This window comes from Varanus komodoensis, unplaced genomic scaffold, assembly GCF_004798865.1.
Source record: "Varanus komodoensis strain SLA01 unplaced genomic scaffold, ASM479886v1 scaffold2, whole genome shotgun sequence".
Taxonomy (NCBI): domain Eukaryota; kingdom Metazoa; phylum Chordata; class Lepidosauria; order Squamata; family Varanidae; genus Varanus; species Varanus komodoensis.
The window spans coordinates 40,479,761-40,499,758 of NW_025335568.1; the positions used below are offsets into that span (position 1 = coordinate 40,479,761).

A 19,998-nucleotide genomic window follows, 5' to 3' on the forward strand; every position below is an offset into this window, starting at 1 on the left:
GATCAGCCTAAGCTGTGATTAGGTGCCCCTAACCACTGAGTTTACTTGCAACTCAAGCAACAATTCTGGGTCAGGGAACACCCCCAAGCTATGAATATTTTATTATTTATTTATTTAGGAGACTTCTATGCTGCCCCATTCGCTGAAGCCTCGGGAGAGTACAACTTCATCCAGGACAGACTGAATATCTCCCAAATGGACAGGCAACTGACCCAACATCAGCATCCATCTTGTCTGAATTAAGTCTCAGTTTATTGGCCCTCATCCAGTCCATCACTGAGTCTAGGCACTGATTTAGAACAGTCACTGCCTCACCTGGATTTGATGAAAAGGAGAGGTAGAGCCGAGTATCACCTGCATACTGCTGACACTTCAGCACATATCTCCTGATAAACATCTTCCAGCAGTTTCATGTTGATGTTAAATAGCATGGAGAATAAAATAAAGCCCTGTGGTACCACATGACGTAACTGCCATGGTACAGAGCAACAATCTCCTGATATCATGTTATGGAATCCACTAGCCAGGCAAGAGTGGAGTTGCTGAAAAGCAGTGCCACCTATTCCTAATCCAGTCAACCTATACAGAAGGATACCATGGTTGATGGTATCAAAAGCTGCCGAGAGGTCCAGGAGAATCAAGGGTCCCATTCCTCCTGCCTTCCTCCCAGCAAAAACAATCCCACAGAGGAACTAAGGCCGCTCCATTCCAAAACCAGGCCTGAAACCCAATTGATATGGATCTAGATAATCCATTTCATGCAAGACTGCTTGGAGCTGCCTGGGCACCACCCCACTCAAACACTTTGCCCAGAATGGAGATGTTAGCAGCTGGCCTATAATTATTCACATCCATTGGGTCCAGGTGAGACTTTTTTAGGAGTGGTTTGATCACAGCCTCCTTGTAAGAGTCTAGTGCCAGCGCCTCCCTCAAGGAGGTATTTATAGCCTCCTGGACCCAGATGTGACTCCCCTCCTTATTTCTTCCAGTAAGTCATAATGGGCATGGGTTAGGTGGTGAGTCAACCAGGCCAAGCATATTGTACATATTCTCAAGCCTCAATGACGGAAACATATCCAACAAAATTGGAGGAGGGTAGCAAGTCATTTTTTTCTAACAATAAATCTGTAAAGTAGCTGTTTAAGCGAAGAAACAGCAATTGACAATAGGCATTGCAATTGACAGGTTATTTGCTCCTAGCCCCCCTGCTCTACTTTCCAACAGATTACTGCACCACACCAGCCAAGCACAATTATGATTCCAGTCTTAATTGGGTTGATGCTAAATGCCATCTCCCAATTTCAAAGTATCAAGAAAATGTTATTTTATAAAAAAATTTTTTCCAGAATACAGGCTGTGCTTCAAACAAGTAATTTAAGAACTCCCAAGAGGAGTATTTGACTTGTTTAAGAACTGACATTCCCACTCCTGTAACATAACTTAAGCCACTTTCGAAATTTCCTTTGGTTTTCAAGAGTATTTTGATGTAATACATGAAGGAGAAAAGACAAGTCCACAGGCTTCTTTGAAGTATGGCACAAGTTATATGGTACTGTCTGATGCCATCTTATATATCTCAAATTATAGTAGAACCCAACTAATTATTTATAACAGAACAGAAATACAAGTATGTCAGTCCTCTGAAAAAGACTGACCATATCTTAGTACCTTATGCACATAAGGTTTACAAACATGAAATACCACCCTCCTTTTAAGCAGATTATAATTCATACATCTTACAACCTGTCCACATCCTAAGTCTCTAAAATGATACTTACCACTAAAATGTTAAGATTTACAGAGACAGTTAATACTCAGACTCTTTCTAGTCTTGGTGGGAACTGAGGATTTAAAACTTAAATCATCATTTGTTCCATAGGGACTACATATTACACAGTTAATTTAGTCAACAGTATCTTCTGAAAGGTATACAAATCTCACAATAGCCAATTTTAAAACTTACCAATTTCCCTTGCGATTCTGACAGCTTCATCAGCATCCTGTAAAAGCAGGAAATTAGACCCAACATTAATCCCATCAGCTACTGCACTGAGTCTCTAGGGCAGCCGCATATTGCACTACTGTCTCCTCCGATTCATTTAATGTTTGATTTTACAACCTTCTGACCTGCTTCATTCAGAGCGATGTAAAATTAATACCATAAGTGGAATGTAAATTTTACCTCATCAGTGCATAACACTCAGACTCTAAGCAGTGAAGAATCAGCTGACAGGAAAAAACAGCAGGACTACAGAAGGATTTCTCAAGTTGCTAGAATTAAAGAATTTAGATGGTTTCACTGAGAAGTAAATATCAGAACATTGGAACATGTCAACTGTCAGCTTATTCCTGTCTTCTCAGGTACATATATGTCATGTTTTCCTAGGTACAGACAGCAGGGGGAGTCGATTCTCTATTGTTTGGCTAAGGTTCAACAGCAATTCAAGTCTTACAAATTCACCAAAAGGTTCAAATGTATATTCTCAGGCACTGATTGTTGTTTTTGTAAGCCAGATCAACACATATTAGACCCCATTTAAATAGATTATCATAGATTCTCAATTTCAAAAATTAATGCATCTGCAATTGTAATAATAGGAAACAAAAAATATTTGTATTCTAACCTTAGATGTATCTAGTAACTTTAATACATTTACTATTAAACCATTGAACTGGACATGGATGGAGATAATTACCTAGCAGCATGAATAGCAAGCATGGCCTAAATAATGTTAAAGAACTGACAGTAAAAGCATCTTATGCCAGTTTTCATACAAACATAAAGACAGCAGCCTTTAGATATGCAATGTTCCCCAAGTGGCCAGGTGGGAGATGATAAAACACACACAAACTATTCAGTTTCTCAGTAGTTAATGAATGAAAAGATTGACAGTAATCTACTGCCATATGTAAGTTAAGTGTCTCTTAACCCAAACAATGTATTTCCATAGTAAGCAATTGTAATTATGCTGGTCCATGAGGGGAAAAAACCCTAAAACCCACAGCTGGGCAATACCTTAATAGGACCAACCAAAATTCCACAAAAATGTGCAAGCTTTCAAGTAATCCAAAATTCTTCAACAGGCTAAATGGTACAAAAAACAGGGGATTGGTGGTGGGGGGAGAAACAGAAAGGTTTGTTAGTCAGAAATGTACTCTGCCATACCTACCATTTATTCAGTCTGCAAATCTCCATTTTGAGAATGGATCTATGTGTATCGCAGATCTCATGACCACATCTGTTCATTTTTAAAATACAGTTCTGTTTTGTCCCCTAACCCTAATAAAAAGATTGCCCCAGATGGATTTTGAATACATAATTGTACATAATTAATGACATGTTAAACCTTGAAAGTCCCTCTAAATTTTCTAATATTTCCGCTATATATTAACATTCATTGACTGGGTTTACAGAACTGGGGAAGGAGAGGAAGCCATGGTGGCTTCTTTTCCCTACCTTGCACTTGCCAGTTGCAAGCTGTCTTATTTCCATAACTACTATGGGTGGCAGGGTTTGCTGTGGATGAGCAGTGGGGTGACTTCCAAACTATGCTGAAAGCCTAGAACAAGCCATAAGTGATGGGACAGTTTGAAAGTCACCAAGTTTGGGAGAGTGACATGCCTGGCAAGGGAAGGAAAAGGAAGCTACCATGACATCTTTTCTTTCCAGGCCATTACATGTTGTGCCTGAAAACCCTTTGCTACTGATTACGGCTGAATCCATGGAGGCCGATATCTGAACATTAAAATGAAAATTGATATCTTTAAGTATTCAAAACCATTTCTTTAAAAAAAAAGAAAGGAAAAAGAGGAGGCAGAATACTTTGGAGGAGTTCGTACCTGGGTCATTTTTTGCCAAACAATAAAACAAAACCTTAGTACCTTCTAAGCACCCACTGAAGAATAAGGAAACTGGTACAGGAAGTTGTCAGAAAATTTAATTTCCTTTCATTAGCTAGTCTGCTCCGCAAATCGGTGCTTGTTAAGTTCAAAGCAGTCCCGAAAGCAACATCAGTTTTAAGTCCCTTTTTTAACTTCAAGCAGGCACATCTGTTCATGAGATTTTCCTAACAATTGTTTTTAAGGCAGAGATAAGTCTACCCACCCCCAAAAGGGAGGAGGGACAAAATCAAGGTTTACTGTTATATCTTTTTGCCTTCCACAACCTTGCAACCTCCACACTCTCCAAGTTTTAGCTTGAGGAATAACAAAAGTGCATGAAAAGGATCTTTTAAGAATGTTAGTGGTTTCCACACATTGAGTCTGAAGGCTCTTTGTTCTTGTCTGTGACAGTTATGCGAGAATACTTCCCCTTAATAGCCTCTCTGTCAGGAAGTGTTAAACCTGGGAAATACAGACAATTAGAGTCTCTTGAATAAAACGCAGGAAGAGTGATGACTGATGAAGAGACATTAGGGCCAAGGAAGGAACTTTTGCATTTCTTTTCTCTTGCAAATTCAGGCATATATTTGCTAAATAGAAATTTTAAATAAAGCAATAAAGATGGTCATTTCCCCCACCCATTCACCATTTAGTTACCTGCAAAGAAATGAGTAACTGGTACATACTGCAAACCCACAAGAAAGCAATCTACAAATTATCCTTAGAATAGGGACACAACTGTGCTAATTGTAACTCCCCTTTCTGGCCAAAATGTCTTAAAAGAACATGCAAACTTCATGTTTTCAGTCTTCAAAAACTAAAAAGACAGAAGAAAGCTGCTATTATTTGGGCATCATATATACCCATTCTGACTGGAAAAAACTTCTAAATACTGTTTTTATCCTGTCAAGGCAGACACATATGTGACTCTGAGCAATACCCATTGCCTTTTAGGACTATGATAACAAGCTCCACAGGACAATTTCTTTGACAAGTCAGATGTCAAGAAGAGTAAGGAAATGGCAGAGGCGATAAGAACTTAGGCCACCAATGGTTTTTATGTTCCAAAGGAATCTGTCTTCCTTGTGAGAACAACATGTTTACATAGTGACAATTACAACAAAAACAAAAAATCTCATGTCATTCATTCGAATACCCAATTTATTTAATTTCGCCTATTTTACCATTCCCTCAAACATGAGTGTAAACCTTGCATGCATATTCAGTGTTAGTGCTTTGTGTCCTCTTGTGGAATCCTGCACTTCTTTAGGCCTACCCATGGGCTTGCATTCAGACAAAAGAATTTTCATTTGTCTTCTAGTGTCCCCTCAACCTGAGAAACTGGAATCCCAACCCAGTGTTTCAGAAGATAAATTTCACATGTAGCACAGAGGGAAGGCAACGGAAGTCCAAAGTAGCTAAATGGTTTTGGATCTGGCCCAATAAATTTCAGTAATCTGGCAAACTTAGCAGAGTGTCCAAAAGAATAGAAAATAGACTATGCAATGCATTCTGTTGTGCCAGCAAGGCCTACCACTAGTGCAATGGAGAGTTAGCATATCATAAAGGTGAAAGAATATGGCACCAACGAGTTAGCATGTCTTTCTATGGAGAAAGAATACTGTGCCAAAGAGAATAAAAGTTGCAATACAGATAAGTCCTTAGCATCTATCTAAATACAAGAAGTCACTGTAACACCAGCAGCCTTCTCTCATCAGCACTGTGAGAAGCAGCACTGGCAATATCACATGCAGCCTTTCATCAAAACACAGTTCTCAAGATGACCAAAAAACTTACAAACTTGGAACAGTTTTATGGTGAGCTAGAGGCTACACCTCACACTTAAGTATGGTCAATGCTTTTTTCCATAGATCAAGTAATAAGCACCCCATTCCAGTCCTGCAACTTCTAATCGCACTGGACATGGCTATACATCCAGGAAGAAGTTTGGTTCTGAAAGGTTATTAGGTGCATGGAGTAGGTCTATCTCCTGGATGCCATAGCAACACTGGCCCCACTTTGAATGATTTTTTACTTACTTCTCCATCAATGTATAGCTCCATTTTACTTTTATGAAAAAAGAAACCACTGCACTTTAGGGGCATTGTTGTGGTGATGGCAATACCTACTTTCCATGACAATTCTTTAAGGGCAAGGATCCTGTACAGGATGCAATGTGTTCCTGTATTCAGTGTTAACTGATTGCACTGTAGGCCTGTGGAGTCCTTGCAAGCTATATAAACACTCCCACCATAGAAATCACACTTGTCATGATGCACACTTTGTTATTTCGCATGCATGCTGAGACAGCATTCAGAATATATGATCAGCATTTTTTTAAAATGTTTCTTACCTTGACCACTCCATCATAACCAGGTATTGTGTTGACCTTTGCCTTCTTGGCTAACAGTTTACTTTCTATCTTGTCCCCCATTGCTTGAATAGCATGCATGTCTGGTCCAATGAAAGCAACATTTTCCGACACCTGAGGAGACAAGGAAGGCAGAGGCACTGGTTCACAGAAACATTTAAATCCCATGATGAATTTTTGCTTAGGAAATACCTCAAATTTATGTAAGCAACATAACTCGAGCCAGTACATTAAAAATGTATATGAGCTTGTTAAGCCTATATGGAACACAAGCTCAAAGCTCCTATAATTACTGTTGAATAAATCAAAGCCAGACCAAGGAAAAATAGCTGAGAGCTATAAAGTATTCCAGTCTGAACATTTGCAGGATCCCTTGAGTGAGAAAAAGGCAGTTAACTCATGACTGAAGGGGCCACAAGTGGCTTACAAAGTTATGTTTGCTAATGTATAATACAGTGCAGGATTTCATTTTGCATTCTTTAGAACAAAACCCTCACACAAAACGGAAATGAAATTCCTCTTATAAGTGTTCAAGGCATACAAGAAGGACTCTTAAATAATTCAGGTACTGCATATATAATAAAAGGCATACCTGGATAACATCTTTCAGACTAGACAAGCACCATAAGAAATACTTACCGCACTTCAAGGCCACTTTAGGTTAATGTCTTAAAGTGATGTTTTAAAAACAAATAGTTTGCATTGGGTTTATTGCAATACTATACTCTAATTTCTAAACTATCATCCACATTGTCCAAACATCTTTTCATCTCATCTGTTTTTATTACAATAATATCAAATTGTCCCCCTCCTCTATTACTGCTCTCTTCTGAAGGGCACATTATACAGTCTATTTTTTGTTTTGTGCTTGAGCAACAATGCTGAGATTATATGAAATACTTAAAATTTGACACAGTATATGAAGTGTGTACAGGTTAGAATTGTTTTGCATACCTTATTCTGACAAATTGCTTAAATTGTGACACCTAAAAAAGCAGTGCTGTGAATGACTAGTCAGACAATAAAATCACTGACAGTATGTTAACAGCTTCCATTTTATAGATCTGTGCTAATACAGCCAATACAACCATAGACTAGTACAGGAGTGGCCAAACCAAGGCTCACAAGCAGCATGCAGTTCTTTGAGTTTATTTTGCAGCTTACAGAGGGCTGGAAAAGTCTGGTGCAACCTCCAATCTTTCCCAGCCCCAGAAGGGAACTGAACTTGTGACCTTTTACACTGAAGGAGGGGCTTTACTGCCCAGCTACAGCCTACCCACCACACCCAGTGAGGATGCCTCCCAAGGGAATTCCAGTAAGCTTGAGAACCCCAGCTGCTCTACAGTCCAACAAAAAGCCCTAGCCTTGCACCTGTGCCCACTATCTGGTTCACACTCTGCATCTTCCAGACCTCCAGCAGCAGCAGCAGCAGCAGCATTGGCAGCCACGCTCAAAGGACCACAGGGTGGTATCGGGCTGGCAGACAGGGTCAGCATGGCATGCACAAAGCTGCTCTCGGTGCCTGATGCCACAGGCCAGCAGCCCTCCCACAGGGTGGAAGAAGGGTCTGTGCAGGCCACCATGCTGGAATCTCCTGCCAACAAGCGCAGTGCTACTGCCTCCAGCATCACCAACAACAGCCTACATGACCAATCCTCATGCTGCATCTCACGGCCATCGCAGGAAACGCCTCCTGTTCAGAATACATTTTAGTGGGAAGAGCCATGTGGCAGCCATCCTAATTACATGGCAACCACTCAGCACCTAGGGTGTTGTAGGCCTGCATGTGAGCATGGCATGAAAATGGTGGCAATTGCTAAAGGGATGCTGGTGACACAAGTTTCCATGTTTAAAGAAACAGAATCTTAATCTATCATATATTCAATGGGAAAAAGTCCTAGAACTCCCAGCATTCTGATGGCCATTGTTGGGCTTTTTTCCCCTGTCCAAACCTGCATAGGATTATGCTTTCAATCAGATTTTGCCATGCTGCATCCCTCCAAAGTAAACGACCCACAGCCAAGACGAAGACTCACAAGACTTCCGCTAGCAGTAGGTAGCCTGATAATTGTAATAAATTTGGTCAAAATAAATAAATAAATAAATATTTATCCATGCCTTGAGGTTCTGAAATAGCTGACATTTACTGTACGTGATTCTTCCATTGAGCAAGTATGGCCACCCCTGGACTAGTATACAGTACCTTGCAGATGTATTCACATACACCCTCGGATTTTCCACATTTTGTTGCATTACAACCTGAAATTGAAATGGACTGAATTGGCTTTGTTACCCTTTGAAGTACATGAGATACTAAACACTGAATGTTTACTATGGCACAAAAGTTAACAAAAACAGAAAACACTTGTTGATTGCAGCAGTATTTTTCCCCTTTGCTGTGAAATGCCTAAACAAGCTCTCGTGCAACCCACTGCCTCCAGAGAAAAGCAGGTTGCTTACCTGTAACTGATGTTCTTCGAGTGGCCATCTGTGCATTCACACATATGGGTGCTGCCCCTGCGCAGTGCCTAGGCCGGAAGATTAGAAAGCTAACGGTTTTTGGAGGGAAAACTCCGTTCCCCTCCCCCTGCATAGTATAAATTGAGCGGAGTGTCCGCCATTTTACTCAATCTTGAAGACCAAATGTTTGCCCCTTGAGGCTGAAGATGATATCACAGTAATCATCATCGGTACCCTAATATTTAAGCATGGTACCGATGAACAACATTTCCACTCACCGACACCGAGCGGGGCCGGTGGGTGGGTTGTGTGAATGCACAGATGGCCACTCGAAGAACATCAGTTACAGGTAAGCAACCTGCTTTTCTTCGTCGTGGCCTCTGTGCATCACACATATGGGTGATTAGCAAGCTTACCAGACTCGGAGGAGGGAGGTGTTGTCAACAAAGAATAGCTGAGAGAACTACTCTACCAAAAGAGCAATCTTGTCTGGCATGTACATTAAGCTGATAATGCTTGGCCAAAGTGCATGGAGCATCCCAGGTTGCAGCTCTGCAGATATCTTGGATCAGAACCCCCACTGCAAAGGCCAATGAAGCCGCTACTGCTCACGTAGAATGACCCCTTGGGAACACAGGTAAGTCCATCTTTGCTAACTGATATGCCAAAACAATAGTCTGGACGATCCATTTAGACAGTCTCTGAGATGTGACTGGAGAGCCCTTATTATGGTCAGAATATTTAACAAAGTGTCTATTAGAAGTCCTGAAGGATTCCATGCGAGATCTGTAAAAAGCCAAGCAGCATCGAACATCGAGAGTGTGAAGAGAGCGTTCAATTGGATTCGATGGTGATGGAAAGAACGCAGGCAAGACAATCTCCTGATTCATATGAAACGGTGTGGCCACCTTGGGTAGCAATGTTGAATCCATTCGAAGAACGACCTTTTCCTTATACATGCTCCGATGAAATTGATGACCTATGTAGGAATAAGGGACAATTTATCGTGGTTAATGCAAAGTCCAAGATCGTCAAGCAAATCACAAGTTTCATGTACAGACGACAGGAGACTATCTCTAGTCTGGGACACAATTAGCCAATCATCCAAGTATGGGTATATTTGTATACCCTGAAGCCGCAGGTATGCACACAACGGAGCCATACACTTTGTGAAGACTCTCGGAGCGGTAGCGAGGTCAAGTGGCAGGACATTGAATTCGAATATATCGGATCCAACAGTGAAATGTAGAAAGCGTCTGTGAGAAGGATGAATGGAGATATGGAAATATGCATCCTTCAAGTCCAGTGAGGCAAACCAATCCTCTCTCCTCAGCAACGGAAGGATATTTTGTAAGGTGGTCATCTGAAACTTTTTAGGTTTGATGTACCTGTTAACATCTCGCAAGTCCAGGATAGGACGAAGACCGCCGTCCCGTTTAGGGACCGTAAAATATCTGGAATAGAATCCGTGCAACCCTTCAGAGCGAGAGAGTTGTCAAATCGCTCCGTTACGAAGTGGCTGATAGACTTCGTCGCATAGTACCGAAGAGCAAGGTGTAAATCAGATCGGGCTTGACGGAGGAACGATGTTGAATTCTATCCTATATCCGAGCTGAATGATGGACAACACCCACCTATCAGATGTAATGGACTCCCAAATGGGGAGTCGGCTTTGAAGCCGGCCCCCAAAAGGGAGAGGGGAAGGTGGGGAGTGGAGAGACGGGATGGTCTGCCCGGACCGTCAACGTTGATGCTTCTCAGTATCGAAACGCTGATGGCCCTGCGAGAAGCATTGTTGTGGCTGTTGTCTTCTACGTTGTTGCCTCTGCTGATACTGCTGCCGAGGTTGGTACTGTTGACGGCTGGAGGGTCGGGACCATGACCACTTACGTTTCTGCTGTGGAAGCTCCATGTAACGCACTGCCATGCATGATTTGTGGATCGACTTGAGTTTATGGTCGGTCTTCGCATGAAACAGTCCGGTACCATCAAACGGCATCTCTTCTATCCTTCTTTTCATTTCCTCAGGGAAATTAAAATTTCTCAGCCACGCATGCTGCCGAAGAGAAATGTACTGACCGGGGCCCTAGAATCAGTGTCCACATGATGCCTTGCAGTGGAAAGTTGTTGAATGGCCACTTGCATTGCCTCCTTTATAAAACACTCTGGCCAGGTCCACTTGATGGTCCGGAAGGGAAGAAGCGATGTTCTCTACTTTTTGCATTATGAAGTACTGGTAATGCACTAGCATCACTTCTTAATTCGATATGCGGAGGCTGAGTCCAGAGGCCGCATAGACCCAGCGCACAAGCATATCTATCTTCCTCCCTTCCTTATTGTGAGGGGCTGTGTGACCCCTCAACTCCCTGCCCTGGGAGGACTCAACCACCACCGAGTTCGGTTTCGGGTGTCGTAGTAGGAACGGTATGTCTTCCTCCCGAACTCGGTACATGGCTTTGTATCGACAAGACGTAGCCTGTGGTTGAGCCGGTTGGTCCCAGGGCTGGACCATCGTTTGGCAGAGCATGGTAATGAGCGGCAAGGCTATGGCTGCAGACTGCTCACCCCAGATGATGTCGTAAAATCTATCGGTGCTGGGACCGGGGCAATGGTGGGTCTCGATCTCCAGCGACCGAACCAGGCGAGGGATGAGCTCCGCGAAGGTAACATGGGGCTCGTTCGGGGACTCAGGGCCCTGGGAGGTAATGGCCACATCGGGAGATGTGGAGTCCACCTCCGACTCATCCGAGTCTTCCTGATAGCAGTAATGCTCGCTGGAAGGAGAGGACTCCGGAGATGCTGGGCACTTCCTCTCTGCACGCCCCGACGTGGAGAGCGCCTCACTCGGGACTGGTGGTGACTGACGGTCCCGTGGGTAGTGGCCAAACAAGTGGTATTCACCCCAACCTGTGAAACCACCGTATCCAGGCATTGGCCAGTCATCGGCTTGACGGTCAGCGGAATGGCTTCGTTGTCTAGGTGGCGACAGAGAGTCCGTGGGTAGCACGGCTGTAGGCATCGGGATTGGAGAACGCTCCCTTGGAAGGGAGTCTCTGATCTCTCCATCTGAGATAGACTCCCTAAGCAGCGCCTCCGGTTGTCGAGGAGACATGCTCTCAGGCCGAACAACTTGCCTGGGGGATCCTGGCGGAGTCACCTGCATTGCCGACTGCAAGGCCAATCCCGAGGTAGTCGATACCATAGCGGCGGTCGGTACCAAGAATCCTGATGAACCCAAACCCCGGTGTTTGAGGTGGTCGGGTTTTTTGCTTTTATGAGCCGGCTTGTCTGCCTTATCCTTCCTCGGCTTTTTGTGACCGGAGGACTTATCAGATCCGGTATGCTTACGTTTCTCCCGTTGCTTGGTCAGGGGAGAAGGTAGCTGTTGGGCCTCCATTGAAGTAGCGGCTTTGTCCGAAGGACACTGTGGAAGTGCGGCAGAGGCCAAGGCAGGACGCTTCGAGGGCACAGCCGAGGCAGAGGCGGAGCGCTGAGGAGGCGCAGTTGAAGAGGAGCCAGGCTTTAAGACCAACTGGTCTGATTGCATCAAGGCCTGGTCCCAGAATAACTTATGGAGACGGTTCTCCCTATTTTTTCTGGCCTGCTTGGGGAGCCAAGCAATGACCGCACTTGTTGGTTCTATGCCCCTCGCCGAGGCAGAGAAGGCATAGATCGTGCAGGTCCGCTGGGGACATCTTGGAGCCGCACTGGATACATTTGCGAAATGCCGCATCGCGAAAAGGAAGAAAAGAGGATAGTGCAGAGGGTAAAGTTATAATATTTTTGGGTTTGTTTTTTTAGAAAGAAAGAAAGATTTTTAAATGGGTAAGAGAAAAAACTTGGAATATGACAAGATATAACAAGATAGAGTTTGTAAGAAGCTATAAGAACTGTAGAACGAGAGACAAACAGGCATGCGGCACAGCAAACGGTGGTTGCAAAGACTGAGTAAAATGGTGGACACTCCGCTCTATTTATACTATGCAGGGGGAGGGGAGCGGAGTTATGCTGCCAAAAACCATTAGCTTTCTAATCTTCCGGCCTAGGCATTGCACAGGCGCAGCACCCATATGTGTGGATGCACAGAGGCCATGATGAAGAATTATAAGTACTTGAATCAAGTCCGCATTTGTGCAATTCCAGTGCCACATTAACTTAAACACACCTACTTCTGCAAAATCTAAGAATTTGTTGTAGAATATACTTAAACAGCATCATGGTGACCAAAGAGCTATCCCGACAATTCCTGGATAAAGTTTTGTAGAAGCACCAATCAGAATCAGGTGCTTAAAAAGCTATTGCGAGCTATGGTGTGCAAAACGTTCAAAGCACACCATTAAATCCATTATTACAAAATAGAAAGAATAAAGTTCAATTGTGACCTTGTATAGAGAAGGCTGACTATCAAAGTACAGTGACAGGGTAAAGAAGAAAGCATAACTCAGGGAAGCAACCAAGAAGTTAGTGGCAACTCTGTAGAAGCTTGAAAGACATGAAGCTGAGATGGGAGAAATCGTTCATGGGGCAACCATCACCTGCATGCTCCACGAATCTGAGATTTATAGAAGCATAGCAAAAGGAAAGCCATTGCTAAAACAAAGCATACCAAAGCACATTTTGAATTTGCAAAAAGGCATGTGGGAAACATAACAAATGTGGAAAAAGGTCCCCTGGGATCATGAAGCCAAATTCAACTTTTTGGCCTTGCTGCAAAATGTTGTGTGTGCTACTAAGTCAATACTGCTTACTGCCCTGAGAACAGCATCTCACAGTGGAGTGGAGTGGTGAGAGCTTCATGCTGGAGGGCAGGACAGGTGCTTTTTCTCAGCAGGCACTCAGAAACTGATCAGGATTGAGGTCAAGATTAATGGAACCAAATACAGGGCAATTCAACGCAAAATCCTATTTCAGCTGGCAAGGCCCCTTGGACCGAGGCAGAGGTTCAGGACAATGCAGGACAATGACCCTAAACACACTGCCAAATAACACTTCAGCATTTCAAAATAAGAACCAGAATGTCTTATAATGGCCCAGATAATCAAGCCCTAATCTTCTGATATTAAGTAACTGTGAACATATAATTCTAAATATAAATGCAAAACTGTAATTTCCCCCTTTTCCCCCAATAAAAAACTTAGTCTTCTATACAAACCCAATAATATCAATAAACAAGATATTAGGTTTGAGGAAAAAATAGTTATAATAAAGCCAATGGAGGGGTGTGATGCGTGGTGGGGGGGTACTATGCAGTGAATTGCAATTGAGTGCTTCACAACTATCTGCCAGCTGGAGAGAAGCCATGGGTGTGTTTGGTGTAATGACATCCTGGCTCTCAGTGAACGAGTTCATTTCTTTATGTTAAGATTGCTACAAGATCATCCCCCTGATATTGAATTTGCTGACCAATAGAAGCTAAGAGAGGCAGTGAGGTTGATGAATGATTTCTCTGAGGATGTAATCACAGTGGCTTGAACCCTGAGTGCCAGCTCCTCTGCTATCACAGAAAGTGGGGGTTTCAGGGCCATAATTCTGAAGAAGAGGGAAATGATCCCTTAAAAGGAATCCATTCCACGGAAGATAAGCATCCTCTCCTGCCAAGAATGTGCCTCAGGAAGTGGGAAGTGGAAAAGATTCAATTAGACACATGGACAACTGGGTTTGTGATGTGTGCATAGACCACTTGGTAACTTGCCTGCCTTGTACAAAGGCTGTAGAAATCAAGCACTATCTAGATACCTTTGCAGCAGGTGTTAGTGTAGACAGGATGGAGTCATTGGTCATGGTCCATAGAAGTACTAATGATGTGGGAAATGTAGTCATGAGGTACCGAAAACAAAATTTAGGTTGCTAGGTAGAAGGTGGAATCCTGGACTACCAGAGTAGCTTTCTCTGAAAAGCAACCTGTTCCACACACAGGAACAGCCAGCTAGGTGAGGCTGAGGAGTCTCAATGTGGGACTGAGACAATAGTGCAGGGAGGAGGGGTTCAGATTTGTTAGCCACTGAAGTAAACGATGGGAGAGGCTGAGATTGTACAAAAGGAACCAGCTCCACTTGAACCAAAATGAAGTCAGATTGCTGATACTAAACAAAAAAGGTGGCAGAGCAATTTCTTAACTAAACCCTGGGGGAAAGATGACAAGAGCTGGGAAGCATCCACTTCAGGTTGAATCATCCTGACAAGACTGAAAACCCCCCAAAGAGCATCTGGTGGGGGTGTACAATCAAAAGAACATTTACTGTTTATTCAGACATACAGGAAATACATGTGGCATGTAGGCAACCCCCAAAGGGACTGCCAAGATGGAGGCTGTACAAGATTTTATAATCACTCATACATACACGGTTTGGAGGAGGGGGCGGGGATCAGGTAGGCAGTTTGTTATAGGCACATTATGGTAAAACAGTAGGGCTGAACACAATCCAAAGAGAAGAACGCTCCGGACAGGTAAATAATTAATATATCTAAGAGTGTGCTTGAAGGACAGACCCATAAGCATTTCTAAGGAATTCATGAGAAGCAAGATCTGTAACATGGATTTCTGATCAGATCAGGAATCCCATCTTAAGTCTAAAAGTGTTCTTACAGTGACAGGCTTTTAGCAGCCATAATATGGCAAACCTTTGCTCATTTTGTCATGACAATACCAAGGGAATATTAATTAAAATGATTCCAAGTGTTCAAATATACAGAATGAAAAATTAGGGCAAGCGTCTATAGTGAAACATGATAACCAGTCAGACAGACATAAGTGCCATAGCAGATGTACACACCAAGGAAATATGAAAATACCACTTATAGTTGTTTATATACAAATGATAAATGCCCCGAAGCCAAAAGAAGACAGTCAAAGTGCTTGGTTTTAAAGGAGAGTTTGAAAAAACTGGGCATGTTTAGCCTGGAGTGGTATGAAAAAATCTTAGAGTAATATGGCAATGGAACCAATTACCTAGGGAGGCTGTTTGCTCTCCCATATTGGAGGCATTCAGGAGGCAGTTGGACAGCCATCTGTCAGGGATGCTTTAAACTGGAGTCCTGCACTGAGTGGGAGATTCTATATTTCTAAGAGGAGAGGACCTCACAGATCCATAACTGGCTAAATAGCAGAAAGTAGAAAGTAAGAATAAATGGTAAATTTTCCCAACTGAGGGATGTAAACAGTGGTGTCATACTGAGAATATGTATAAGGACTAATGCTTTTCAATAAATTCATAAATTATCTGGAATTATGAGTGAGCAGTAAATTGGCCAAGTGTTTCGATAACACCAAATTATCCTGGATGACTAAAATAAAAGAGATTGCAAGAAATCATCCCAAATACTCTCCCCAAATGAGAAGAACTGGCATCAAATTAAATTATGTGGCTAAGAGAAAAAAATCCCATGTTCTAACCTAGAGGTGACTAACCAAGAAATAATTCTTGGGGTTATCATTGTAAGCTTAATGAAAATGTCAACCCAGCGTGTAGCTGCTGCGAAAAAAGCTAACTAAAATTACCAATATAATACTCTGCTTATACAAATCTATGGTGTGATTGTACTCAGCATACTGTGTACAGTTCTGGTGAATACACCTAAAAAGAATATTGTAAAGCTGGGAAAAGTGCAGAAAAGGAAAACTAAAAAAGGACATAATTAAATTATGGAACACATTGCCACAAGATGTAGTGATGGCCAATAGCGCAGATGTCTCAAAAACAAAATTGGGCACGTTCATGAGGAAGAAGACTTTCAATGGCTATTAGTCCTGATGACTATACCTCACTTCTAGTAAGAAGTTCAGCATACGTATGTACACCAGTTCCTGGGGAACATGGACAGGAGGATGCTGTTGCACTTATGTCCCATTCGTGGGTTTCCTGTGTGGAGCTGGCTGGCTACTGTATGCACAGAATGCTGGACTAGATAGATCTTGTTGGGAAAATTTGGATAAATCCTGTCAGAAAAACATTACTCCTGTGTGCTTTTTGCATTGTGGGATCAAATCCTGTACTCCTTCTCAAAACCAAGCTAAGTCACTGTTTAAAATGGCACTGAAATTCATTTTACCAGGAAGCATCTTTCTCGCCCAGAGGGTTTCATGTGCCCTGGTCATTCAGAATGTCTAGAGTCTAGATAAGGTTATGAGTTCATGAATAGTTCCTCAGTAGCTTGAATTTACGTGTCTAAGCAGACCTGGAGATGGGTTCAAGTTACTCAACTAAAGTGTCAATACACTGCAATTAGAAATATTGTAATCTCATTGTCTCTGTATGATTGACTGACATTTCTTTATCTGTTCTGTATGTGATGACCTCAGAATCTTATTGTAATGTCTGCATTCTGTCATCAATTGCCCTGTACCTGTGTACCTATAAAATACCCTGCAATGGTGTTGAAGCTTTGCAGCAGAGTTTACCTCTGTCCGCCCGGTAATGCATTATCGTGAGTATGGACCCACGGAGAACCTGGGTAATGCAATAAAGCCAAGATGGTCTGGACGCTTGATCTTTCCCACGAACCCGAGTTTTATTTCCTCTTCTCAAATTCTGACAATCTCTGACCATATCCAGCATAGATTTTCTTATGTTCTTTGCCTTTCACAACCTCCACTGGAGGGGAAAATAAAATAAACATGAAAGAGGCATAGAACGTCAATGAAGTGCTATTTTATTCTTGTGTACAGCATGCCGTGTTAGCCAACAACAATAAAAAATAAGGATGTAGCGGGATGGTGAAAACATGCCATACACAATGAATAGTAAACCAAAACTGGTGTTGGGAGGAGGTGTCTATTCAAAATGGCAAACATCACACCTGAAAGCTGTTCCGGAGATTCATATGCCACAGCCTCCTCCATACCACACTATTAAAATGCTTGCTCTGTTAAATATTAATTTCAACTATTCTCTATTAGTTACAGTTCCTTGGCTTGAAGATATATTTGGAAAAAATGTCTGACAGCAAACTACCACAATTCAAAACTGCCCTATCTGGTTGAAAGTTACATGCATTAAATGCATATACTAAAGACATTCAACTCCCCTCAAGGATGCACCTCCTAGAAAAGGGTTTTAAAAAAAATGACAGTGGGCCACATGTAACTCCTCCCCCACAGCGACCTAACCTCACCCTCACAACCGCCAATCATCAGCAAACCACAATAGAATACGACAATGCTACTACAAATGTGACTTGTTGCCAAGCTACGTTTCACCATTGTACCAAGTGATATGTGAATCAGCAAAATGGAAGCTTGCCAAAGTTCTACATATTCCATCTTGAAGCTTCTTCTTCAAGTCTATATCAGATTGTAAGCTTTTTGTCTTTGTGCATGAAAATCTGACTATTTTTCCAAATTCACACATAAATTGAAACCTACACTTTCCTCTCCCATTAAAGTGTATTTATGAAAAAAAATTTCAAAATTACTCATATTTTTTCAATTTTGCACAGGTTACTGAATATATGTATATATTCCCATGAATCATTTGCAGATTCAGAAATGCATAGACTTCAACTGTAGATTGTATCCAAGTCCATGTTTTGTCTTGAAGATGGAAACTGGGTAAATCCTGACCACAAATGAAATAAATTGAATTTCTCATATATCTCTGAGTGTTGTATATCTTGGTTCAGTCATCAATTCAAAGGGAAAGTACAGCTAAGAAATTTGAAGAAGACTGAGACTTGGAAGAGTGGCAATGAAGGAAAAGCAAAGCAGCAGCAGGAATATAACCTTTGGTTGGTGCTGAGGGGATGTGAAAATGGCCCCTGGATTTCCCAAAGTTGCCCATCCTCTCCCAAGGCTCCCTACTCCCTGAAATAACTTATATTCCTCTCTTGCCACTCCTCATGCATCAAACCGCCTTCTAAAATATCTCTGTACCATACCCTTTTTGTTTTTGTTTCTCTGTATCTGTTTTTACATTTAAGCTCTGTATTGTACCGTTTCATGTACATAGATGGGGTTACATAACACATTAGACTCTGATGAATCACATCAAAATAGTCATGTTTAAGCTTTGCAGTATGCCAAGGTAATCTTACATGACAGTCAGCTCTTGGAAAGTGTCTCAGGGTATACATAATTCAAGGTTCTGGTGATCATTTTAAGGTGCAAAATTGTTTGAGAAGACAAAGCAAAGACAAGCAATTCCATTTTCAGGTAGTATTGAGAGTTAATACTGGAAAATCCCTGGGGGTCAGAGTAGGCACTACTGAATTCAACTAGAAGGGTGTTCAAAGAGCAAGGTAACAATATTTTTCTTTTGCTTGTTTTTTTTTTAATTACAACTCTGCACTTTTCTAGGCAGAGAAACTACAAATAGTCAGAAAGTATATTAAAACATGAAATAAAAAGAGAGCCTCCATTAGATAAAATAAACAGCAAATTGCATGCTTAATTAAGAATACTGTTCTTTCCCAGGACAGTTTTAAAAATGCCAGACATGGCTCTAATTTACTATAAAAGATTTTGTACTGCAAAAGTACTTTTAAGCAATAAGTTGCTTAATAGTTTAGGTAGAAACAAAGTCAAACATGTAAAGAATTTACTATAGATGTTTTCCATATAGTATTTCTTCAGTTTTTGGCAATGAAATCAGTCATAGGTTTTACATGATAAAAGAAATCTGCAGAAGTAATCCTAGAAACCTCTTTCTGTTTTCCTGCATATACCTCCAGGCCACAGAAAAGACAAAATGCTTCATTTGCATCCTTAAACATTAGAAACCAAGAATGAACCTTTTCAGCTGCAAATGTTATTGCATCTACATTTCCAGAAAGGGGTGGAAAGGTTAAATAGTCTACCCAGGTTTATATCAACTCATCTCTTTTTAGTACCCCTGATCAGCTGGTGGGGGGGAAGCAGTGGCTTAAGAATGCCAACCACTTTCATTCAAAATACTCCATTTTATTCTGAAAGTAGATGAAGGTGCTGATTAAATGAAGCAAAACAGAGAAGAAATCAGGTATGCACTATAGCAGTTCCCTAGTGCAATTCACCCCATCTAAGCATAGCTAAGTCTGAATCCATCCCAACCAATGCATCTCACAGCTTTCATTTTTGTGGATTAAAAAAGAAGAAGAAGAAGATTAGATAAGCCTTCCTGCTCTGGCATAGTCCACATATGTGTAAGGGATTCTCAAGAAAACAAGGCTATTAATGTAAAATTGATTTTATTTGCATATTTGGTAACTTTCTTCATTGTATAAGAAACTAATATCCCACAGAACTTATACATTATGCTGAAAGAGGAAAAATTCAAGATTTTGGGAAGGAAAGGATGGTACTCAACAATTCA

At 41.8% G+C, this 19,998-nt stretch overlaps 1 protein-coding gene across 3 annotated transcripts in view; it reads right to left on the reverse strand.

Moving 5' to 3' along the window:
* PCCA (propionyl-CoA carboxylase subunit alpha) overlaps nt 1-19,998 on the reverse strand; it is a 357,755-nt gene that overhangs the window by 239,609 nt on the left and 98,148 nt on the right. For all 3 annotated transcript variants that reach the window (XR_006414646.1, XM_044429576.1, XM_044429577.1), the window contains exons 7-8: nt 6,236-6,367; nt 1,964-2,000 (exon numbers count right to left, since the gene is read on the reverse strand). Coding sequence is in view for 2 of the 3 variants with exons in the window: in XM_044429576.1 (XP_044285511.1) it covers nt 1,964-2,000; nt 6,236-6,367 (169 nt within the window). In the remaining variant the exon portion in view is untranslated. The remainder of the gene's footprint in view (nt 1-1,963; nt 2,001-6,235; nt 6,368-19,998) is intronic.